Raw genomic sequence first — 24,768 nt, forward strand, 5'->3', positions numbered from 1 at the left:
CGGCAGCCATGTTCCCCCCCGCCGAGCGGCGGGAGCGCAGCGCCCGCCGCCATTGGCCAGTTCAAGCCCCGCGGCCGGGCCAATCGGGGCGGCGCCGGGCGATTCAAACGCTCGGTGCTCTGTGGCCATGGCGGCGCGTGTGGCTCCGCAGCTCCCGGCTAGTCGCAGGTCCGAGCCCGCATTCCGCGGTAAGGCCGGGATACCGGGCTGGGACAGGGGTACCGGGACACTCAGGCACCGCAGGACACCGAGGGGCCGAGCCGCCCCCGCTGCGGGCCGCCTGCTCGCGCGGAGCTGAGCGTTACTGGCCGCCGTTGCAGCCTCGCGGGTCGCCACGGCGGGCGGCAGGGGAGCCGGTGGGAGAGAGGAGCTGGGTGCTCTCTCTGGCCAGTGGGAGGGGAGGGGAGGGCAGGAGCTCCAGGCGAGGTCGGAGACTGGACAGGTCTTGGCAGCAGCGCTCGCTGTCGTGGTCTTACAGCTTCCGAGCGGTGCGAGAGGGCGTACGAGACTTCAAGCTCCCTTGACACGGCTGGGGCCGGTACGGACCCCGCCCCACCCTGTTCCCTACCCCAGATAGGGCTCCTGGGATGGAAGCCTTCCCTCCTGACAAATGGGACGCCCTGACGTTAAGGGCATCCCCTTGAAAGCACCAACTGCGACGCCGACCTAGACCCGCGCTCTTCTGCTTATTTACTTTCTGACCGGTTCGGCTTCTGCAAGTTAAAGCAAGGAAGCTGCTTTGGTGGGGCTTTGCTGTTTGTGTGACGGGCGGTGAGAACCGCTTTTTCAGCAGAAGGTGCTGGGAGGTTCTGGGATGCACGTCGAGCTCTGTCTCTTGGCCGGGGCACCGCTGCTGTACGAGCTGTGGTAGCTCCTTCACAAGCCGGTGATGGACGCTGCCTTCTGTACGCTTTTTCCAGAGAAGGGCAAGGAGCTGGGGAAGGGTCTGGAGCACAAGTCCTATAAAGAGCGGCTGTGGAAGCTGGGGGTGTTTAGCGTGGAGAAGAGGCTCAAGGGGGGACCTTATCAGTCTCTGAACTGCCTAAAAGGAGGGTGGAGCCAGGTGGAGATCGGCCTCTTCTCCCAGGCAGCCAGTGACGGGACAAGAGGACACGGTCTCTAGCTGTGCCAGGGGAAAGTTAGGCTGGGCATTAGGAGGAATTTCTTGACAGAAGAGGTGGTTAGGCATGGGAGTGGACTGTCCAGGGAGATGGTAGAGTCACCATCCCTGGAGGGATAGTGACAGCTGTTCTCAGAGCCTTTTCAGGATCACTTCGTGCTGTTATTAACACTTCCAGTAGTCTAACATCTGTGACAGTGGAAGAGAAGCAAATGATTTTACCGATGGTCAGTTGGGTTCATGTGCATGATGTTTGTGATGTATGCTATACTTGCTACTGCCACAAGTGAAAAGTGTGCTTGCTGAACCAACAGTAACTATGTGAAATACTGGACAGGCATCCAGAAGATAAGAGCAAGCCGGACTTCTTCACGTCACAAAATTGTGTTTCTTTTAGCTTAATACAGCAAACCAGCCATCGTGTGTAGCTGTGAAATTACATTCAACCATCCCTTGAATTTTGCCTTTCTCAAGAAATGTGAGAACGTGTAAGATACTGAGATGTGAAAACTAAAGATTTCTTAATCCATAGTGTCTAGATGCTTTTCCAATTGCATTTCCTTCTTGACTAAGAAAGTTCGGCATTAATATTTCAGCTAAAAAAGTAACAAGTCTGTCTGTCTTAAAATCTGCTAGAACAAAGACGACAGAAAGTCGAAGAGTATCTATCAAGAAAGAAGACTTTTTCTGGTGTGCCCATTCAAGAAAACCAGACATCGATCAGGTAGTATTTCTGCTATGGCTTTCATTCTCCTATTTTTATATTCACTAATGTTCCTTCAATTTAATCGCAGCTGGCTTCTGTAAGATCATCTGATGCAAAGATACCACTTGCTATCTAGAACGTTCATTTTCAGGCATATGCAGTAGTACCACATCTTTTATATAACACATCACAAAGAACCTGAGGGAGAATTTGGATTTGTAACCTTGTAAACAGAGATATTTTTCTTCTGAGTTGTCAATACATTTTCATAGTTGCTAGGAGTCAATACTGGTCTTGGTGGTTTTGTAACTTTCTGGGTAGTCTGATGCCAGCTCTGGTGCCTGACTGAAGGTTTTGGAACCTGTCAGTGTGGTAGGAACTACGTGTCCTTCTTCTGACTTGCCTCAAATGGCCTGGGCTCTCATGATTGCGGTAGCTGAGCTTCAGCTTCTTGTGCTACTCCCCTTTTCCCCTCAACAGCAGCATTTAGAAACTTGACCTTCTGTACCAGATGCATCAGACTAGACAAGTTGGTACTAATTCTTAAACATGAGAAATTACAGCAGCAGTAAATTCCAATCTGTTAGACAGCTCTTTATGATGTAAGAAGGGATGTTTTGCAGCCTGGGTTCTGATCAGCGGTTGCTTAACCATTTATTTTTGCTGGAGAAATAGTACAAGCTAAACAGAAATGCTTCAGTATGAGTTCATTCTGCAGATTGCCAACTGAAACATGTGAGCATCCTCTAAAAATACATTCCTTTGTTGCATGATTTGTCTTTGTTTTTTTATTTTTTAAGCAGTAGCAGAACTAGGAGAGCGACTACCAGTAAACTGCAAGACAAATTACAGCTCTCAACCTCTCCTAAGCCAGAAATGGTAAGTTTTTGACTGATACTTATACTGATGGCACTCTGTTTCTATGGGTACAACATTCCACTTACTTAAATTTATTTATGTTGTATGACTTCCAGAGCATGAGAAGTTTGCAGGTGCAGAGGTGTGGTTTGTTAAAACTTTTAGTCACTGCTTACTATATGCTTTTTGGGAAACTGTCATATTACAGTAGGAAATGGATCATATTGCTATTCAGTTTGTACCCAACAGGAGAGAGAGTTAAAGAGGATACCATTATTGCTGAAATAATGCTTAATTTTTAACAACATTTCTCAGCAATCTCAGAGGGGTTTTTGATACATTTTGAGTCTTTGGGGGAGTTATTTAAAATCTGAGTAAGGTCATCTGTCACAGTAAAAAAGTTTTCTGTTACTTGGAAGAAAGCCAAACCATTAACAAAATAAACTGTTAGGTGTTTAGAGTTTTTCAGTGGTGTGCTGGCAAAACTAATGTAATCAGAAGTAAATGCCAATACCTAATCAGAGTTTAAGGGAATGTGTTCCCTGTATCATTTCATGTCACTTTCCTGGAATTAAGATGCAAATGGCTGTGCTGCTTAGAAATAGCAAAATAGAGATTCTTCTCCAGACCTGTCCTCAGGGAAAGGTGAGGAAAAAATAGACATAAGACCTGTGTTCATGGTAGACAGTTTTGAGTTTGGCTTTCAAAATATTTGAGACCTGGAGTTACTTGAGGAGAAAAGCAAAAAATTTAGAACTTCAAAACTGAATGTTGAGGAGAAAAATTCCAAAAGAGAGAACAAAAGTGCTTTCTTAGAAATTTCCTGAAGGGACATATTTTGTTCTGTATAAATATCTTGTGTTAAAGTTGAATTAAGCTACGTAGTTTCCTAAAATAAGGGTCCTCACACTCAAGATCTGGTTATGTAGGCTTTGTCAAATCTAACTACTAAGCCTCAATGACAGACCAGGAAATGAGATGCAGTGTAGTTTTCCTACAGGTCAAGGGCATCTTCCTTAAAGTCTGCTCCTTCAGACTTCCATGTGTCATTCACATGGTTTTTTCCTGCCTTTGGATATTTCACTCTTCCAAAAGCTGCTGCTTGGACAATGCTGAATTTGTTGCTGTAGAGCATCTTTTTTGGAGGAAAAGACCCCTCTTATGAGGGGTTGTGCTGAGAACATGTGGCTGAGAGTTTCAGTAAAGCCATGTAAAACTGATGTAATTATTCTCAGCTTGCAGCATCCTATATCTCAATTGTAAGATAAATTCTCCCTCTTCTGGTGACATCTCTTAGTGCCTTAATTACTATTTTACTCACTATCTTGTGTTAGTAGGCTATCCACACTAAGTGGAGGAATGGTGCTGCCTTTAAGTGATGAGGTATGCAAACAGATACTGCTTTTGACTATATACAGCCTAAAGCAACTACTTTTAAACTCTTCTAAGAAGGTAATTTGGGCAGTTAAAAGCCAGCAGTTGCTTTAGGAGTTTTATTTCTTACTTCCAAGGCAGCATTTAAGCAATTTTTACTTGATTTTTTGATGTGAATTCTGCAGTAGTAGTTGACAAATAATCTACTCAGTATTTATACGTTGCTTCTGTAGGCACCTGGCATTTACTGTTAAGCACTTTAGTCCTGTAAATCATTGGAAGCCTCTTTGGAAATAAGTAACATGCAGCATGAATGTACTTCTAACATTTCCATGGACTTGCTTTTGATTTCAGGAAAATAAAGAGAATGTTGATAAAGTGTCATGGGACCACTCAGTTGTAAGCTCAGAAACAAAAGTTACTTTAAACTCTTCTGCAATTCCACTGACAAGTTGCCTATCAGGGACAAACTGTAATCTTGAAGATCAAGATCCAAAGAATAAAGTTATTGATATAAAATCTCAGCATGTATCACTTAGCAAGGCCTTCTTGGAAATAAAAAGAATTAAAGAGAAGCATTTGATAGCAGAAAAACAAAATGCAAGTATCAGTGCACCAAAGAAACCAGCTCTTGGCAGATATCGTGGCAAAGTTATCCAATCCAAGATAAATTCTTTCCGAAAAGCAGTAAAAACCGAGGGGGAAAATAGTTCTTTGCCAGACAAGAAGCCTTTTCCTTCTGCCACCAAACAAGCAGCAAATTCTTTGTCCACAAAAAGCTGTAATGCAGTTCTGAAGACCATCAAAGTCACAAACAACCCTAAGTCTGTAAAATCAAATGGTGTCCTGCCATTTCAAAGCAAACCATCTGACAAAGCTGCTACTAACTTGCAGTCTGGTCTGAAGAAACAGCTGACATTTGCAGTAGGACCAAAGAAAGTAACAGTCCCAAAAGTGGTTGGTGGAAGGGGACCACAGCCATCAAAGGCTGCTTCTAGCAATCCTGATCGCAGAGTGTGGGGTGCGAAGAAATGTGCAGATTTCTGTGAAGATGCAAGACCAGAAGCTCCAACAAAATCAACTTCTGTTGCTCCTGGTACAAAATCAGGACAGAATTCTAAAATGGATGGCAACAGAAAATCTATTCTGCCAAAAGAGTCAGCAGAAGAGAGAAGGTAACTAAATTACTCTTGGAAGCTATTCAGGCCTTTTTCCCAAGAATAGCTAGACTCTCAAAAACAGAGAACTAAGTGTTTGGACTTGATGCCCAAGGACAACAGACTAAAACTTTAGACCTAAACTGAGAAATCGGGATTTAAATTGATTGCAAGAGCTTTCCAGGCTTACAACTTTTCCTGTGCAGTTGAAAAATAGATGTTGCTGGAGCTGTTTTTTAGTCTAAGTGTTGTGACAGCCTTAAGTATGACAGATAATCCTGTAAATTAATTTCACTTGCATGTCACAGTTTAAAAAAAATGACTGAGGCATGATGTCTATAGATGGGACCATCTTTACAGACTAAAGGAGAACACTTGTCAATGACATTTTTCAGTTTAGTGAATGCAGCGTAGACAATGGGTGGGGATATGATTCACAGTTTAAAAGTTATTTAATATTCCTCATATAGAGCTCCTTTAACTACGTCACATTTACTAAAAATTGATGGCCTAGGGGGTGGAGTTGAAATGAAATATTAAAACTGAATTATGCTTCACATCAGTTTCAGATTTTATAAATTGTTTGATAGGATTGTTTTGGGCTGCTCTCCACTCTTTGTGTCTTAAGAGATTAGGGTAATTTGGGGGGTGTAAAGTGGACTTAGTCACCACAACATTTGTGTCTTAAGAGACTAGTTTCTAGTTTTCTGGTTTGAAGTGGGCTTGGGAGGAAAAAAAAGTGACACAGATGAATAATTCAGAAGCATTTTTTTACCTTCTTTTGACAACAAGGGTTTGTAACCTAAGTCCCTTGTTCTGGGAGGGAAGAGATTAAAGTGTTTTAACCTGATAGCTACCTAAAGAAGATAGTAACGTGTAGTTTTGGAATTTCTGTGCAGATCTAAAAGGTAGCTTTATGCCTCTTGAGATTAAAAGGAGAAGACTCAGACTACCTGGAAAGTGTATCTTGGCATGATTTACCCTAATTAGCATCAGTCAATGTAAAAAAAAGATAAAACATCTGTTATTTTAGTTGATAATATTCCTAAATGCAGAGCTCGCCTGGATGAATGGAGGGCATCTAGAGGAAAAGCAATGAGACGACCTCCTATATATGCACTTCTGGGACCCCAGTCTAAAAGTGAAGAGCAAGAACTCTCTGCTGCTGATATCGAAAAGGTCAACAAGACTCTGAGTGAATGCCTGCAGTTAACAGAACAGGTACTTGGACCCCTGCCTACTGAGTTCTGATCATATAGGTCCTGACAACATGTAAATCCTATGGGCATGCTAGACCCACGTGAATCAAATAGAGGGGACTAATTGTTCCCCAAGTTAAGCAATATCATAGTTTTTGCCAACAACTGAAGAAATTAAGCTTTGCTAACTTACTGAGCTACTGAATAAGTAAGTATAGGCCATAATGGTAATAATAGTAGTAGAACTACAATGTAATGAGAGTAGCTAGAAGGAATTAACCTATAACAAGTTTGCATTTCCAGAAACTTGTCGGTACTTCTGAAAAAGTCTGTTTCAAGTAGTTCTGAAGATGCTTGTACATCTTACTACCCCTTCTACTTACAAGACTGTATAATTAATTCTAATTTTGAAAAATAGGTGAATCACAATTCTGCCACAGAAAAAACCCTTGCTTTCTAGTTCAAAAGCAACAACACTACAGCACCTCAATGTGTCAACTGCATTTAAATCTCTACTTTTGTGTTGACTTTAGGGGCATCAAGGTGATGAAGTACGTGCCATGCTGGAAGATCTGATACAGAGCATTCCTGGGGTTAAAAAGCTTGCAAAATATTGGATCTGCTGTATGCATCTTGAACAGAGGGGCCATCTTGAAAAGCTTATTGCTGTCTATGAAGAGGCCATTTTGGCAGGAGCAATGGTGAGCAACTTTTATTAATACCTGAGATTAACAGTTAGAGAGGCATGAAAGTATGGCATGTAAAATACAACTGCTTCTGATTTAATGAAATACCTTTATAGTAGGAGGAGAGCCATATGACCTACCTGACCATTAAATAATGGATTTGGTTTGCTCTGTAACCACTGTAGATACTACTTTGAAGAAGAAAGGTTTAGGATCATCAAAATACCATATGATGTTCTGCCTAGAATGAATTAAAGACTGAGACTTCTAGTACCGCTAGAAACCCAAAATAGAACTTAATTTTACATTTACTGATGGACTTAATTTCTGTGCTTTAATATCAGCAAGATTTCAGAGCATCAAATACAGCTTTAGCACACTGAATACTGAAAAGACAGGATTTACTTTTGTTCTGACTTAATTCTGAACAGCATTAAACAAAGGATTTGTAATATGAACATCATGTGACCTATTCCACTTTCCCTGTAACTATTATACCAATCAAATAAGCTGAGATGATAATTCATTTTGGAAATGTCTTTCTGAAACAGTACAATTTTTTTTCAGCCCAAAGAGGAATTGCGACACACACTAGTAGATACAATCAAAAATACTGAAAGTCTTTGTAACTCTGAGAATGGTAAGTTTGAGTAATCTGTTCTAGTTACTTGTCTGATTTGACAGGCAACACAAACTGTTTAAACTATTTGTACTGATATTAAATTTTATTTCATGGAAAATTTTCTGTGATCATTTTATACTCAATTGTCTTTGAAAACAATCTTGGCTAAGCAAATCCTCTTCAACAGTGGGTATGTTAAAATGATTTGGGATGCTCTTGTATTCAAACTTGTTACTTTAACTTTATCAAAGCTGTGTCATCCAGTTATTTCAGCCTGATAATCAAAGAGTAAATAAAAATACTCTTGTGAGCTAAAAGTCAGTGCCTCTGACACAAACCCCTTCACTACCAGAATCGTGGTGGTTTTATGGCAGAGTGTCAGTTAAAGGTTGTAAATATTCTAATTTTGGAAGTAAAGTAGCCATAAATATTCCCCTTCAGTGTAACATAACCTGACAAGTATCTGAACCCAGAAACCGGCTGAAATACTTGTTGAGAGCTGCTGCACTTGAAAAGGAAGACAATGACTTCTCAGGATGTGTATTTAGCCTGAGCTTTCAGGTTGCAGGTTCTTGAAGGTGGCTAAAATTATTAGTAACTTAAATTGTTGTGGCTCAGACTCAATGCATACTCAACTTTTATTCTCATGTAAAGCTCTAAGATTTCAGGTATCTCTCTAAAACATTCTCTTTAGTTGTAATTAATTGCAGCTGTACTTTCTTCAATGTTTTATTTTTAGGGGCAACTGTGATAGAAGCTCATTTAAGTGAGGCAGTGGAAGTCAGCAAGGAACCAAATTCACCTGTAGAGCCTGTTCAGGAAGCCTTCAAGGATTTCTGCCCTGATGATGACCAAAAAGCAGAGAGTGATAATAAGAGGGCAGAGAAAAGCAGTGAAGTTATCAAAAAAGAAGAAATTGATTTAGACTTAAACGCAAGAGAAGAGATCTTGCCAAAAAAGAATAAAAAGCACAAGGCTAAAGAACGGGCAAAAAAGAAAGGAAAATGCGAAAGAGAACAGAATGAGGATGGGAAAAAAAATATGGCCCAAGCAGTTAATTCTCCTGAGAAGGAGAATGACACATCTTATTCAATGAGATACAATCTTCCTACCACACCATACTTGGAAAGGTAAGATTACTTCAGGTAACCATGGAAAGTCTGTAGTGTCCGGACTAACAGTACTGTTTGTGTCCTGTTGAAACAGGGAGGCACTGCACTTATGAATACTTAGTTGAAAGCTCTCAAGAACTACATTTTTAGGATTGCTTCCTCTTCCTGTAGAAGGAAGTATTTTTAAGTAAGCTCCTCTATTTACGCAAACTGTTTTGCTTTATGAATGGTTCACTACAGAGTAACCAGACTTCTGTGGCAGAGACCAGATTTAGGATTCCCTCCCACTGCCAACATGGCAGTAGCAGTTCTACACTGAACTAAGTAAAGAGAAAGTAGGTGTCTCCATTCCTCCTCTTTTCAAATGTAGATAAGGTTTTATGTCATATAACATAGAATTAGTGAACAAGCTGTAACTGTCCTGTAAAAATTATTTTAATTATGTGTTGAGGCAAAACCTGGGTAGTAACCTCAGTACAAACCAACTAACGCTTTTCTTTTTTTTTTTTTTTTTTTTTTTTTTTTCCTTTTTTTTTTTTTTGCCATAAGTTTTCTTCTAAGATAGCAGACTTAGGAAAGTTGTGCTCAGTTGTGCTCAGCTTTGACATCTGATGGAGTTGGAGTCCTGGCAGCTGTCCACTGTCTCTCATAGCCAGAAGAACAGTTTCCCTGTAATGGAATAGGAAAGAATCTTTCTTTGGAAACTCTTTTCAGGAGTTTTTCTGGGTTAAAATATTTTGCCTAAGAAAAGAGTTGTACATCTAGTTTTAACTGGATGAATGAGAAGAGGCTCATTTCCTTTGGCTATGGGAATGGGAAAGAGTTAAACAGGAATTGTGATTTGCTGTTTCTGCTAGTTGCTGCAGAAGTAGCTTGTATGATGGTGTGCCTATCTGTAATGTCTGTAATGTGTTTTTTTTTTTTTTTTTTTACTTTTTCCTAAGTGTGAAGATGCATTCTGAGGCAAATGACTGCAGTGCTAAAGATCTGAAAATCGTAACTCCTTTGCGATATTCTCAACGCATTCGGGAGAAGATGTGCAAGCTGCCTGAGGGTGTTAAAGATCAAGATTCGTGTGTCTCTTCACTTGAGCAGCTGGGAGACTTGGAATCAAAAGCCACTGTGTTTATCCACAAACACAGCAATGCTCTGCAAGAAACAAGTGCTGAAATAGAAGAGTAGAAGTAGTGCTACTGCTACAGAGGGGTTAAAGATTTCATACTTTTTAAGGGGAGTTGAAGGGTACTTGTTTTATGCAGCTTTGAGAAAGGAGCCTATCTACAGTTTGAGTGGATGGCCTGAGCTGAAATTTGACTGCCTGAGTCACTAAATAAACTTTTAAAGTTTCTGCCTTTTCAAAATTGCAACAAATCCTGTCCTGGTTTAGTACTAGACTAAACACTGTCTTTGTTTCATTAAATTTTCAACTAAGTACTAGGTATAATGCTTCATGTTAGTAGTTGATTGTGGTATATAGCTAATATCTACTGTTTTCTTGTTGCAACTCCTATTAATTGCTTAGAGACCCTCAATCTTTTAGTTTAAGGAAACAAAGTAATGTAGGTGCATGTCTACACTGACAAGATTTAGCTTTGAAAACGGAAGCCAGCTACTATAGTGTGTGCTGAATTTGCTGTTGTATCTAGTTTTAGGGCTGCTTCAGCAAAACAGTTTAATCTCTTTAGTTACTGAGCTTTGTTCATTATCAAGTAATCCTAGATGAGGTCTGATACACTACTTACTGTCTGACATTGTATTAGTTTGTACTATGGTATACTTATTAAACTCATCAATTTAGTTGTGTTTGTTCTTTATTTAAGGGCTAAAACTATTTATTCTGTTCTTGAAAGCGAGTTGTCCGAACACAACACTCGCACACGTCCCCTTCAGGCCCCGCTGGGTGTTTCCGTTCAGCGGAGCAGCAGCCCCGGCTCTCCCGGGGGCCGGGCCGCTGCCGCGGGGCGGGCGGGGCCAACGCTCCCCCTTCCTGCGCCTCCGCCCCGGCCGGCCGCGGGCAGCGCGGAGCGGGCGCTCGGGCTGTGCCCGGGTTTGGTGCGGGTCGCGGCCCGGCCCGCTGAGGTGAGTCCCCAGCGGGGCTTGAGGGGCTCGGGGCGGGCTTGGGCTGCTCCTCTTCAGGGTAAAGGAGCCGTAGGAACAAAAGAGCTCGTCAACCCATTAGAACACCCTGTGTGCTCAGGTATATACATAGGAGGATGTTTGAATTATGGCCAACCCACTTAATAGCACCAGCGTTTGGAATAAAGGCTAACAGCCACTGCTTGCCGAGAAATCCTTCAGGAGATGCTTTTTTAGCAGAAAACGGGATCATGTGTGAGTTTCAACTGCTATGGGAGCTCTTAGGAGGGGTGGGGCTAAGCTCAGTAGTGGAGGAGAGGCCACAACCTCGCGCTGTGCCGCGGGACTTGTAGGTTGGACATCAGGAAGATTTCTTCACAGAAGGGGTGATTAGACAGTGGAATGGGCTGCTCAGGGACGTGGTAGTCACCATCCCTGGAGGTATTCACAAAGGGAGTGGATGTGGCATTCGTTGTCATGGTCTAGTCGACGTGGTGCTCTTGGGTTGGACTCAGTGATCGCAGAGGGTTTTTCCAACCTCATTGATTCTTGTGATGTAGTCTAAATGTAGTGATTTACAACTGGGAACATTTCAAAAGTACGTGAGGGAAGGTTTACACTGGACATTAGGAAGCACTTATTTACTGATAGGGTTGTTGAACACTAGAACAGACTCTTAGAGAGGTGGTCAATGCCCTAAACGTGTCAGTGTTCAAGAGGCATTGTTACAATGCCATTATCAAGGTAATTTAAGTTTTGGTCACCCCTGAAGTGGCCATACAGTTGGACCAGATGACCATTGTAGGTCGCTTGCAACTAAAATATTCTGTATCTTCCAGTTGTTGAAGTCTTTGCATAGTAACTTTTACCAGTTTGATCCTGCTTATGCTGTTTTAGGTGAGAATTGTCACTGGAAGCTTTAAGTTTCTTGTTTCTATTACTATGCCTGTGAGTTTTCTTTAGTGTTACGAAACCACCTGCAGGAGTGCAGGTAACAAAAAAGATGTGAAGTTGTAAGCCTACTGACATTTTCGAACAGCTTTAGCATTTTAAATTTAAAAATACAGAAATAACACTATAATGTTTCAAGTTGTACTTCCTGGAGGCCTCATTTTCAGTAGAATCAAGGTAACAGTGCAGGGAAGTGTGTCATGGTAATGCTGGACAGATGTAGGTACCCACATTTATCACCCCTTCTTGTTATTTTGTTTGGATTTTTTCTCATGCAGGTTATATCAAGAGAAAATTTTTAAAAGTGTTAAGGTCATGACAAAGTTAAGAAGATAATCCTGTGAAAGAAGGCACTTGAAGAAAAGTGTTGGAACTGGTTTTATAAGGAATGGAAGGATACAATGTGTTGAAAGTACTAGGAGAGGGATCCTTTGGCAGAGCTCTGCTAGTTCATCACAAAATCAGTGACCAGAAGTATGTAATGAAGGAAATCAGGCTTCCAATGGTAAGTGTAACACAAACCTCACTCACCACTTAAAAAAAAAAAAAAAATTAAAAATGGTAATTCTGGGTGTATTTTTGAAACACTGAACACTTTTGCTTAGAGTTTTGTGTATTAGACAGTTGTGTAGTATGGTTACTGTGTAACTACATCTTGAGCTGATGTTGTTGGTACTACCTGAAGTACGTGGTTAGATTTTGGGATTTTGGGAAGTGTAGCAGGTATGAAGATGCTTAGAATGAAGCCCCTGTTCCCCCTGATGCCCTTGGCGTGATTGCCCTTGATTTCACTAAAATGCAGATTTCATCTGCAATGCCTAATGAGGAAATTAATACCATATTATTGCTGGTAATTAGTTATTTGGGTTACATTCTCTGCACTCAGCTAAGCTGAAAGTCACAAAATGGGGGGCACTGGCTTTCTGGAGGTCAAAGCTCAGCTAACACGTGGGCACTTCGCTTTATATTGAGTTCATGTAGCCTATCAGCTGTTTCAAAGTCTGTGTGTGCTGCTTTGTTATATAGTTCTGCACTTTTAAAATAGAAAAAGTTATTAATTGAAGTAGGAAAATATCTCTGAAATTAAAAAAAAAAACCCTACAAAATACCAAATGCCCAAAAAACCCAAAGAAGTATTCAGCTAGTAATAAACCACAGATTAAAAAGATGGGACTTTAAAAGTTTCTAAATGACTTAAAATAAGTGAAGAACAATTCTTAAAAATATTTTTCTGTGAAAAGTGAGGCACTTTATGTGTATATGTGAAAACTTGCTAGTGTGACATTTATAGTAAGTGTATTTATATTTTCAGTCTTCATCTGGTGTAGAGAATTCTAGGAAGGAAGCTGTTCTTTTGGCTAAAATGAAACATCCAAATGTCGTTGCCTTTAAAGAATCATTTGAAGGTAAGTATAAAAAATTAAATTTCTTCATTTGTTTGAAGCTGCGTAGTCCTCAGGGATTACTTTCTTTTTTTGTTTATAATGTGTTATAAACAAAATACATGTTTATTGTAACATAGAAGACATAGCATGTAGTCAGAGCTTTCTAGTAAAAAGTATTACATATAGTAAAAAAACAGTACTTATCCTGCTAATGAAAATACTAATTATTCTTAAATTATCAAAAATTTAGCTGATGGCCATCTGTATATAGTGATGGAATATTGTGACAATGGAGATCTAATGCAAAAGATTAAACACCAAGGAGGAAATTTTTTCCCTGAAGACACGGTAAGAAAAGACATTGTTTTGAACCAAGGGGTAAACTGAAGCATGCTGCATAAACCAAATCAGAGATATGCAAACATCTTGATGAAACAAAGTAATTTACAGATAGGAGCATTATTTCTTTTATAGTTTCCAGCAGATCAAGACAAGAATTGGACTGAAAGGAATAAAAAAAGAAATTGCTACTTGTATCTGAAAATTGTTCAGGTAGTGTGAAAACTGGTCAGGTTTGTATGCAATTAAGTAGGAATTTTACACAACCTTCAGACAGAATTTAAAGCACAGTAAGAGTACTGCAAATGAAAAGTAAACAAACCACTCTGGTAAGATAAATAAAGCTAACCAGGAGAATAAATGTCTGCTTTTTAGGTAGCAGTTAAATGTTTAAACTATTCAGCATGTGCTAACTCCTTTTAGAAGAGAAGTCAGAGAAGCTATAAAATTAGGTAGGAGAAGATTCAAAGTGACATTTTTGTGAATAGAAGCTATTTCCTGCTACAGTTAGGAGTATCACCTGTGTTAAAATGATAGGATCAGAAACCTCAGCTAATTGAATATTTAGGCTTTCTATGCACCTTTAAGAGTTTTCCTCTGTACTTAAAAAGGAACACATTTCCTTTTAGAAACAGTATATTATTTCCATGTGAGTTTTGTTTTTGTTTGATATTTGGTGGTTTGGTTTTTTTTTCTGTTTGCTAATTTACTGTGTAACTGTAGTTAACTTGTTTATAAAATGACCATCAGGTAAAGGCCCGGGTAGTGGTTCCGCAGCTTCATTATTGCTATGTATTATTAGAGCTTTCTGGACACAACCAATTAACATTCCTTCTGCTATGTTAAAATACAATGTGTCTTGAAGAACTCAGTCTTTCATGCTGGTTGGAGGCTGGAGTTACTTTTAACTCCCAAATGTTCTGAACATGCTTTTGTTTTCCTAATTTTTTTAAAATCTATTAGTAAAGTATTCATTATGTTGAGCAGTGAGCTGTTACAACTCTTAGCTACTCTTTTTCAGATCCTTCACTGGTTTGTGCAGATGTGCCTGGCTGTAAAGCACATTCATGATAAACGTGTGCTGCACAGGGACATAAAATCCAAGGTGAACAGAGCAAGTTTTGTTGCCATTAATAAACTCTCCTGCATGCAAAAGTTAAACCCCCTCTTTCATAATTTTCCGTGACTGCTAAGTTCTGTGGGTTTTATTTAGGCCTAAGAATATCATGTAAATGAAATTGTTGAATGCATGGGATGATGTAATACTGTGGGTGTAAACATCATTGAAGTATATCTATATCCCTCATATCCACACAGCTGATAGCACCAATTGCTTGTGACAGACTGCATATAATTTAAGACATTACAGAATTATAAAAAGGTGTATGGATTATGCAGTTTGCAAATATCTTGCTTCACAGTTTTTTCTTTTCTACTCTTCCCTATCAGAAAGAGTGAAATTCAGAAGAAAGTAGGCCCTTAGTTTGAGTACAGCATAGAGATTAAGGCAATTCTAAGCTCTGATTCTTCCTCTGCTAGTGATGCTAGGGCTTTAGGCCCATAAAGCCATTCTGGTTTGGGCTTTTTTGGGGTTTTTTTTTTGGCAGAAGTATTAGGAGAAGCAAGTAAAAGGAAATACAAAGATAAAATACCAGAAGTAGTTATCTCTGGGTTTTCTGTATATCCAAACTGCAGAAGATTTGTAGGAGAATATTTAAGTATGTTAATCTTTGCTCTTGAAATGCAGAATGTCTTCCTCACTCAAAGTGGAAAAGTCAAATTGGGAGATTTTGGATCTGCACGCCTTCTTGCACAGTATGTGGACATCCCAACTGATCTCACTGGCATCAAGTTTAATTTTACCATTGATGAACAGTACAGAGCTCATAAATCATTGCTTTTCACCTGGCATTTCTTCTTTGTTGTTTCATTAGTCCAATGTCATATGCTTGCACCTATGTGGGAACTCCTTATTATGTACCTCCAGAAATATGGGAAAGCCTGCCATACAACAACAAAAGGTACTCATGTTTTCAGTGGTCACAAATAATGCCTGACTGATGGATGGGTTTTTTATTGCTGTCTCAATCTGGCTTTGTGGCTTATCCATATTTGTTTCAGAGAAGATACTGAGCTGAAGAATATTTACAAAGAGGTAATTACATTTTTTTAAGATGGTAGTGCATAAATTCCTCTTTACTTAGGTAGCTGAGAGCACAGTATCTTTAGTCCTCGAAGTTTGAAAACCAGTGTGCAGACCTCTGTTTGTTTGGGAGAGTGAATACACACATACAAACATACACACACAAGGAAGTGTGTATATATGCACAAACATAGGTACGTGTTTGCATCTTTTTGCTGGTCTTATTTTTTGGGGATGGTTGGTGGATGATGGTTGATTTTTTTAAGCTCTTCATGGCAGTCCTGATTATGTAGGGATAATGGCACAGAATGGATTACTTAGATTTATAGAGCTCAGTTATTCTGGTCCTTATGCAAGAACTGTGATTGATTTTCCAGGGGAGGTAAGAAACCTTCTACAGTTCAAGTTGTTTCCTGCTCTTCTTGCAAGAAAGGCTGCAGTTGCTTCTTGTGCAGATGGCAGTACTCACTTTTGGTGAAAAATGATGAGGGTTTTTTCCTCAGTAGGAAAACTCTTTTTGGCAGGGCCAGAATTCTAGCTCTCAGAATTAGGATTGTGTGGCTGCCATCTGATTTAAGGGCCATAGAATACAAAGGCTTTCAAGTGCAGAATAAATATTGTTGGAGCAAATTGCTTAAGAGACATCTTAGGAATAAAAAGCCACCTACAACTGTATGACAGTCATCCTTTTTTATATCAGGGTAGGGTAAAATAAGCAAGAACATTTCCACAGGAGAGGTTAAACACATAATTGTATTGTCCTTTATGGTTACTTACATTTATTTTTAGCTTATTCAGCTCAGTTATGTACACATATTAAATCTCACACTTTTAAGCAAGATACTACATTGTAATTTTTGTCTCAAAACTTTTTATCTCTTTCTGTATCTACAGTGATATATGGTCTCTGGGGTGTATTCTGTATGAGCTGTGCACTCTAAAACACCCGGTAAGTACAGCTTTATTACTATAAAAGTTTTGGAATTCCTTGAAACTTAATTAGCAGTTAGCTGTACTATAGAGTTGACTGAAGTGCTTGCTGCTTGCTTCCAAAAGAGGGAGGTATTGCTCCACCCTTTCCATGCCTCCTTCACTATATGTTTCTGTTTCAGCAGTTCTTGGGACCTACTGGACCCTTCTGTAGAAGACTCAATTTTCAAATTTGTTAGAAAACAATTGTTTTTTTAATTGGTTAATTTTCCTCAATATCAGTGAGGTGATCTGGGCATCTTGAGTCCAGCAGCTGCCAGGCTAGTTCCAGATATCTGCAGTTGCAAGAGCATTGCATTTTACAGGATCAAGATAATCACAGGACATGGAGACGAAGACACTCAAAATCTCTGCTAATGAAAATACATTGTGTGCAAGTATAGCAAAATGTAGTAAGCAATAAACATTTTCATAGCTTGCATCAGTGATACACCTTTGCTTATTCTTCAAATCAAACAAGTCACTGTCCAAGCACTATTCTCCTGTTGGAACGGTGGGGACCTTGATGAATGGTTGTCTTTCTGTCATTTCTGGGACATTGTCTTTTACAGTGTTGTTGCTACGTTTCTTACATGTTAACTTCCTCTGGCTTCTCTATACAGACACATAGGTGAAATGAGAGCCCTTATCAGGATATGTTTGTTTTGCAGGAAAATGAGATCCTAATTGAGGGTCATTTTGTTTTAGATTTTTATAAGCAGCAGTTTCCTTTCATTGAGCTCATACTGTATCTTGAAATCAGAACCACAGAATATTCTGAGTTGGAAAGGACCCACAGGGATCATCAAAGTCCCAGCTCCTGACCCTGCAAAGGACAGGCCCAAGAATGACATATGAGAGCATTGTTCACATCCTGTGTGTCACCAAAAGGTTCTCCACAGCTGCCAGTGCCAGCTGTGCAAGAGTGTAGAAGTTCACATTGATGTGACTGAGTGATAAGGGAGCCTGTGCATGGTGTGTGTTAGCCTAAGTAGGTCTGTGGCAAGTCTTTGGTAGTGTCACGGCTCTTGGGGCAGAGCTCAGAGCTGGGATTTCAAGGAGGGGAGTATTCTTCCCTTATTAGCAGTGTTGAAAAGTTACATATCTACTTTGATGTGATGGTCACATATGTTCTTGCATAAGCTATCAGAGGTGACACAAGAAGATGACACACTCCTTGGGTGCTTGGCACCCTGCAGCCAAGCCAGCAGGGTGTAATCCAAGAAAACTTCCTGCATGGTATCTAGAAGTTCTCAGACACTAGATTTGCAAGAGGATGTTTGTGCTCTTACAGCCTACTTTTGATGATTTTTTTAAATCAGAGTCTCCATATTTCCTAGCTTACTGTTTCACTCTTGTAGTTTGAGTCTGAGCTCAAGTATATGGGTTGATGAACTTGATTTCTATAAAAATAAAATCTGAACAATCATAAATTTATAGTAATAATTCCTATCTGCTTTTCAGTTGTACAGGTTATCTTAAATTATGTCAGCTACTTTTTACCTTCTGCTTAAACTCTGTACTCTAATATTAATTTATTTTTAATGCAGTTTCAAGCCAATAGCTGGAAACATCTCATCCTTAAGATATGCAAAGGGTCCTACGATCCACTTCCATCTCACTATTCCTATGAACTTCATTACTTAATAAAACAGATGTTTAAGAGAAATCCCCAGAATCGTCCATCAGCCAGTACTATTCTTTCAAGAGGTTGCTTAGCCAAACTTGTAAAAAATTGTTTTCCTTCTGAGGTATGGTATATTCTTTGCATCTAGATTTAAGCAATACTATCTACATTTTAGATACTAAGTCATTTTCATTTGTAGTTTGTTAGTGTGTAACTATAAAATGTAGTGTTATGTAGGTCCTATTCTAAATGCCATACAATTCTAGACTTACCAGAAAACTCGAGTTTTTACAAGTGTTTGTTTTGAAAATTAAGGTTGGATATTAACCCGAGGCTAATAAAATTAGATATTTTTAGCTGGAACAGTGCTTTTGTATAGTGAGTCTATTTTTAACAATAATATATGCAATAATTTGAAGAAGTTTAAAATGACACAGTACTTGCATTTCTTCATACACCTTTCAGATGGCAAATGAGTTTGAGCAGGTATTAAAGGAAACCAAGAAACATGAAGGCAATGCATCAAGACCAAAGGGTAAGTCAGTAACATTTTTGTTGATGTAAGGAATGACAAAATGAGTAGGAAATGAAAGATCTTAAATACAGCTATAAAACGTTAGTATTATCTGTCCAATCTACTTTTAATTATTTCAAAATCTTATATTATTGAACTTACATGGAAAAATTCTTGAAGGGTGTAAATTATATTCTAAGTAGAGTGCAAAGCTGCAATATGTGTATTGTAAGACTTAAGGCTTGTGCTAGAAATAAGCTTTCCATGTTTAAAATAAATAAAAGTTTTAACAATTGCATGTATTTTGAACATGACAGTTCTTTTTTTCCCAGAAAATGGTGAAGCAGGTTACATTCATTAATTTTTAGAGTGAGAATGTTGGACATTTTTCTTCTGCATAAATTTAGCTACACCAAAATTTGCGCACATTTGGAATGGAATAGTAGAGGGATTCTCTGTTGAAATTGAGCTCAACATTGTCAGAAGTGTGAAGAAGCTATCACACAACTTTTGTTGCTTGGCTCAGTGGCATTGCTGTCATACTCTGGAATACCACTTTGCTACAAATGTTTGCTAAAGGTGTTAACTCTTGAATCTGTTCGTTAATGTATCAGGTAGTGTCATGGTTGGTGGAAGTTCAAACAATAAGACAGAAAATAGAGTAAGTATGCAAATATAAATGTTTGTATTTTACTAATTTAGAATGTTCTGTATTATAGAAAAGTTTTTACAGAAAATTATTGCTATGCTAAACCATAAATCGGCCTATTAGTGTTCAAATTGTAGTTTTCCTGTGTGTTTCCCACCATTCTAACTTTTTGATTCTTCCCACGTTTAGTTCTGTTCCAAAGTGGGTTTTCTTCTAACTCTGTTAAAACAAAATCCAAACAAAAAAAACCTCTCTTGTTTTTCTAAGTTTTTTTGATACTGCCAAAGTTTATCCATTTTCTTTGCTTTTGGGACACATTTAGAACTGGCTGCTGTGGAAACAGTCTAGTCTGACGTAATTGTCACCAGGTTTTAGGGCCCAGGTGAGATTTCAAGTGAGGAGAATAAAGTCACAGGTGGCCAAGATGTTCCTATGGGTACATTGCAGCATAGCCTGACTCAGCCATATTCAGTATATTTTTTAAAAGCATGTTGCCCTGGGGCTTATGTTTTTTTCTTTTCATAAACCTGTCAATCTGAGAAGTTTAGTATTCAGGTGCATCTTGTTTTCCCTGGGAATGTAAATAATTTATATTGCTTTTGTTCTTAAATGTAAAAAAAAAACCAAACCAAACTACTTAAAAAATCCCCCAAATTACATCAAATAACTACGTATGTGCTTAGCTTCAGAAACTGAGGTTGTCTGTCATGGGCACACAGTGTGAAATACAGTGTAATAATAGGTAATGTGCAATTGCAGTTGTCTTCATGATGTTAGTGGTTTAGTTTTCAAATCTTCCAATCTTTAGGCCAGGTATTTTATAGCAAAAGTAAAATAATTAATGCCATGCTAATATTACTGCTTTGTCTTTCTTGACAACAAGAACATTAATACAGTCTTTACTCTTCTAAAGCGAAGGAAAGATGAAAGTAGCAAGCATAGCCCCTTAGAAAGGAAAAATGCTGAGGGTTTGAGTGAAGGCACAAGGGAACAAAAGAAATCTTATCAAGAAGGTAAGTTTTACAGTTTTAAGGCTGATGGACTTTCTTCTGTGTACTGGTATCTACATGTCAGTGATACGGCCATTTAAATAGGTAGCTCAAACTAGTCTCAGGTAACTCAAGACAAGAAAACCATGCCACCATCAGTTACTTCTGCAAGTACATTGATTCATAGTGCTCATCTGAGATTTTTAAAAAAAAACCTTAAAAATTATCTTGTCAAAGTATTAAAAAATGACTGTTTGAAAACATTTGGAATAGAGTAAATGTATGGGGAACACTTTCCAGTTCAGATTTGTACCCATAGAATCAAACATCACTGCTAGTTAAGTGCTTCTTAGTACTGCTTTGCCTGTACGGGGCAGTCTGGACATGGAATCAAGTTAGATGCTGGTTATCATGGGGGTTTTTTTGTTACAATTACAGTATCAGCTTCTGCTGTCCTCCCAGGAAGTACTGATTTGTCACACGCCCACAGGAGGCAATGGGAAAAGAGGATATCCAATACTGTACTGGATGTCCTGGAAAATGCATCCTTGCTTTCTTCCAGTTTTACACCTGAAGAGACTGAAAGTAAGATTTAATTACATGTGCTTTTAATTCAAGTAGTGTCAGTGATTCTTTACAGATTTTAAAAGCCAAAACTTTACACGGCATGTTTAAAATTATGTTAAAATAATTTTAAAATATTTCATTAATGAACACTCAAAAACTTCACTGTGCTGAAGAGAATTTCTTTGTGTTTTTGTGTGACAGGAGGATTGCAAAAAGTCGTGAAAAACACAGCTAATATTAGCAACCCTACAATTACAATCATTCCTAAGAAATTATCCTACAACCCTCCTCTTAATACACCATCTGTGGAGGTAGCAGTGAGGAAATAATTTGGTGCAGAATGCAACCTTTAGAGTACAGCATACTATTGGGAGCATAGAACATCTACACCTCTACTTTTGTTGTCATTTAACATACAAAATGACAACAAGGCCAGTAACAACAACTATTAATGATGTACCGCAGATGTGAGGCAGAGACTTTTCATTCTCAACAGCTTTTAATTAAAACACTTAACATGAGGTTTCTTCTGAAAAAGGCTTCAATTTTAAAATGCCCCACACTGATGCAATTGTTATTTAATGTGATTCTGGATATGTATTCTAGGTAAATGTGAATAAATGCTGCAGAAATAAATAATCACGATACGAGTAGTCAGAAAATTCCTAAGCTGTGGTAGGAATGTTAGATGATAGTTATACACAGGGCAGGGAAAGTGAACAGAGGAATGCATGTATTTAGGTGTTCTGCTATTAAAAAGCACAGAAACAGCCTCAGGCTTCGTTTTGTGAGACTTGCAGAGCCACCACATAAGTTTGCAGGGACTCTGCCTCCTCACACCCCTCAGCCAGTTCCTGCTGGCTCCTTGGCCACAGGTGGTTCCACCGTGGCCTTCTGTAACTTTTCTTCCTTTCTATGCTGACAGTGTCAACCTCAGTTTTTTGAGAGGTCAGTGATGCTACAGATGGAGTTATCTAGACTCTTTTCTTCCTGTGTTTCTCTCTTGAGTGTGACCCACACTGCTAATGCAATTTTATCTAAATAGCATTTATGAATGCTTTTATACCCAGGTGGTGGTGTTATAAACTACAGTGAAAATAAGCCACGGAAGCAGTGGAACAAGGAACCTCCTCAGACCCTGATGAACATGCTCAGCAATGCAGATGTCAGCTTAGCATTTAAAACATACACAATTTATAAACCAGGTAAATCTCCATTTTCTGGGCAAACATTTTTGCAAACAGGTTTATTAATAAAGGCTTTTTCTTCTTTATTTTTTTCACACATAGCCCCTATGATAGTGCACTTGAATTCGTATCACAACACACTAGATTTTGGGTTTTTTAAGTTTACCAAATGAAACATGGACTTCAAAAAACCAGGTTTGGCCTTCATGAGTGATTGTACATCTCCACGACAGCTCTTCATGATGGATTTTCATATGCAACTCAACAGCTGAATGAGGTTGTGTCAAAACACAGGCGCCTCCTGTGTCCTCCCTCCTGCTAAGCTGTGTGGTGTGTGTGTTAGGGAGGTGCAGGAAATGCACTGTAGCCCCATTAGGTAGATCCACCTTCACTAAGGCAGTGGTGCCCTGGTTTGAGGGCAGCATGGTCAGATGGCGCAGCTGAAGATGACTGCAGTCTACAGATGTGCACAGCCACAGTCACAAATACATGTTCTGCACTTCAGTTGTCTTACTACTTTATCTTCCCACTTAAAATAGGTAACAACTTATCCTGGAACGTGCTGCAAACCGGGGATGAATTAGAAAGACTCTATTGTATTTATATTATTAATAGTTTTACTTTAAAAAATAAAATATTTTGGTGACATTTTAATTTTTGTATTTTCAAAGCTTCTGAAAACGTATTAAGAGGTCCACTTTCTGATGAAAGCAAAGCATCTGATGAAGTAGATGGTGAACATGAAGCTGTTGTCATAGATTCTGAGAGACTTGAGCCTAGATCTGATGAAGATGACACGTATGTCCAAATGATGTCCTTGCATTTATGTTTTCTTTGGTTCCTCAAAGAGATTAGTGCATAATAACATTCCTCCCCCCCCCAAAAAAAAAAGTATTTTTCTCAGCATTTAAATCCATCCCTCTCTTACATAATGAAATTGAAATTTAGTAGCATTTGATACCTTACAATATATGAACAAAAATGCTGTGATTTATGAATGTTTGTATATTTTGGGGGTAGTTCTCAGACTGTGGCCCTTGAGGTGAACCACATAGGCCTGTATTGCTGCAGTTTGGCTGCAGGCTGTCAGTATCAACACATCTGCAGTCTCTTAGTATATGAATTTGGCTTTGCTTTTGATAAAACTTACTTTTGTAAATTCCAAAGATAACATCTATTGGTTCATTAATCACAGTGGGGCAGGAAGTAAGTCTCTTGTGCTGATATTTTTAACGTAATTTATCCTAATTACAGGGTAATTTTTTTGGGGGAAAAAAGCAATTAACAATTTATAAAGTTGTATTTTGCTTTTCAAATTATCATGTTTTTAAACCTACTTTTAGGGACTTCGAGGAAGATGACCCGGACTGGGTGTTGGAACTGAAAATGGTATTGACACAGAATGACTGAAAACTTGAATCTATGATTAGTGAAGTTAGGTGTGCTGGTATCCAAGTTGTTGTTAATCATTGGTTATTCATTAAATAATTTCAGTCCAAAAAATCTGAGTGGGCATATCTTCTGTATCGCAAAACTGAGGATGGAAAATGTACAATAAACTCTTTTAGAAAAGTTTCTTTTTGAGGAAGAACACTTGCAAATAGCTAAACAAGTCCACGTATTAAATGTATTTGAAGTTGGTAATAGCTTTGCAGAAATGTTCACTCAAATTACAGCATTCTCCAAATTGCCCTCTTGTTACATTTTGAGGAGATGGTGTAGCACTACGAGAAGTGTAATGGTGTTTTTCTGGATTTCATACGGAAATGCAGCATTGTGGTGAGCTGATGCTGGGTGGATACCAGGTGCTGCCACCAAAGCCTCTCTGTCACTCCCCCCCTCAGCTGGGCAGGGGAGAGAAAATTTAATGAAAGACTTATGGGTCAAGATAAACACAGGGAGAGATCACTCACCAGTTACTGTCACAGGCAAAACAGACTTGACTTGAGGAAATTAATTTAATTTATTACCAACCAAATCAGAGCAGAGTAATGAGACATAAACCCAAATCTTAGAACACTTTTCTCCCACCGTCCCTTCTTCCTGGACTCAATTTCACTTCACTGGTCAAGGCCGAGCCCATCAGCGGTGGTGGTAATGCCTGTGGAATAACAGATTAAAGAAGGGGAGAGAGGGGCAGGGATGGGGACACAGGTGAGTGGATCTGTCTTGGAGCTGGCTGGCAGCCACCCCTGCAGCTCTTCTCTGCTATTGATACCCTGCCGCACAAACCAATGCATACATATGTATAACTGATGTTTGAAGGGCATATTATGGGAAACATTTAGCTATGATAAGTATTTAAGGCTTTTGTTTGTGCAGTTATTAATCCCCTGAGAACTCTTTGAGACTGAACTTTTGCCTTGATTAAATGAAAAGGGTTTTTTATATGCCACTGCGTGTGTGAAAGGAAGCAAATGTGTTCGTAAATAAGGACAAATTTTCCGACTTTGATTGGAGACACACTTGGGCTGCAGAGAGCGCTATATATAGGCAGTGTCAAGTTTGGGCTCTGTTCTGGTTACTGGGTAATAAATA

General features: G+C 39.1%; 2 protein-coding genes across 6 annotated transcripts; both read left to right on the forward strand.

Annotated features, from left to right (window-relative positions):
* The first annotated feature begins 86 nt into the window (after positions 1 to 86).
* Positions 87 to 10,631, forward strand: CKAP2 (cytoskeleton associated protein 2). Of its 2 annotated transcripts, none has more exons than XM_048295731.1 (9): positions 87 to 188; positions 1,757 to 1,844; positions 2,627 to 2,705; positions 4,413 to 5,233; positions 6,271 to 6,436; positions 6,948 to 7,115; positions 7,668 to 7,740; positions 8,462 to 8,852; positions 9,779 to 10,631. In XM_048295731.1, the coding sequence occupies exons 1-9, from the start codon at positions 128 to 130 to the stop codon at positions 10,014 to 10,016; spliced, it is 2,085 nt and encodes a 694-aa protein (XP_048151688.1). In that variant the 5' UTR covers positions 87 to 127; the 3' UTR covers positions 10,017 to 10,631. The 2 variants fall into 2 exon arrangements, with proteins under 2 accessions (XP_048151688.1, XP_048151689.1); XM_048295732.1 differs by having other exon boundaries at positions 2,630 to 2,705.
* Positions 10,632 to 10,819: 188 nt separating this feature from the next.
* On the forward strand, positions 10,820 to 24,625 carry NEK3 (NIMA related kinase 3). Of its 4 annotated transcripts, none has more exons than XM_048295448.1 (16): positions 10,820 to 10,913; positions 12,140 to 12,366; positions 13,174 to 13,267; positions 13,497 to 13,594; positions 14,607 to 14,690; positions 15,333 to 15,400; positions 15,520 to 15,606; positions 16,623 to 16,677; positions 18,248 to 18,448; positions 18,790 to 18,859; positions 19,453 to 19,499; positions 20,401 to 20,500; positions 20,915 to 21,061; positions 22,114 to 22,248; positions 22,902 to 23,028; positions 23,574 to 24,625. In XM_048295448.1, exons 2-16 carry the CDS (start codon positions 12,250 to 12,252, stop codon positions 23,638 to 23,640), a joined length of 1,497 nt encoding a protein of 498 aa, XP_048151405.1. In that variant the 5' UTR covers positions 10,820 to 10,913; positions 12,140 to 12,249; the 3' UTR covers positions 23,641 to 24,625. The 4 variants fall into 4 exon arrangements, with proteins under 4 accessions (XP_048151405.1, XP_048151406.1, XP_048151407.1 ...); XM_048295449.1 differs by having other exon boundaries at positions 20,939 to 21,061; XM_048295450.1 differs by lacking the exon at positions 20,915 to 21,061.
* Positions 24,626 to 24,768: the final 143 nt, after the last annotated feature.

This window comes from Corvus hawaiiensis, chromosome 2 (assembly GCF_020740725.1).
Source record: "Corvus hawaiiensis isolate bCorHaw1 chromosome 2, bCorHaw1.pri.cur, whole genome shotgun sequence".
NCBI lineage: Eukaryota > Metazoa > Chordata > Aves > Passeriformes > Corvidae > Corvus > Corvus hawaiiensis.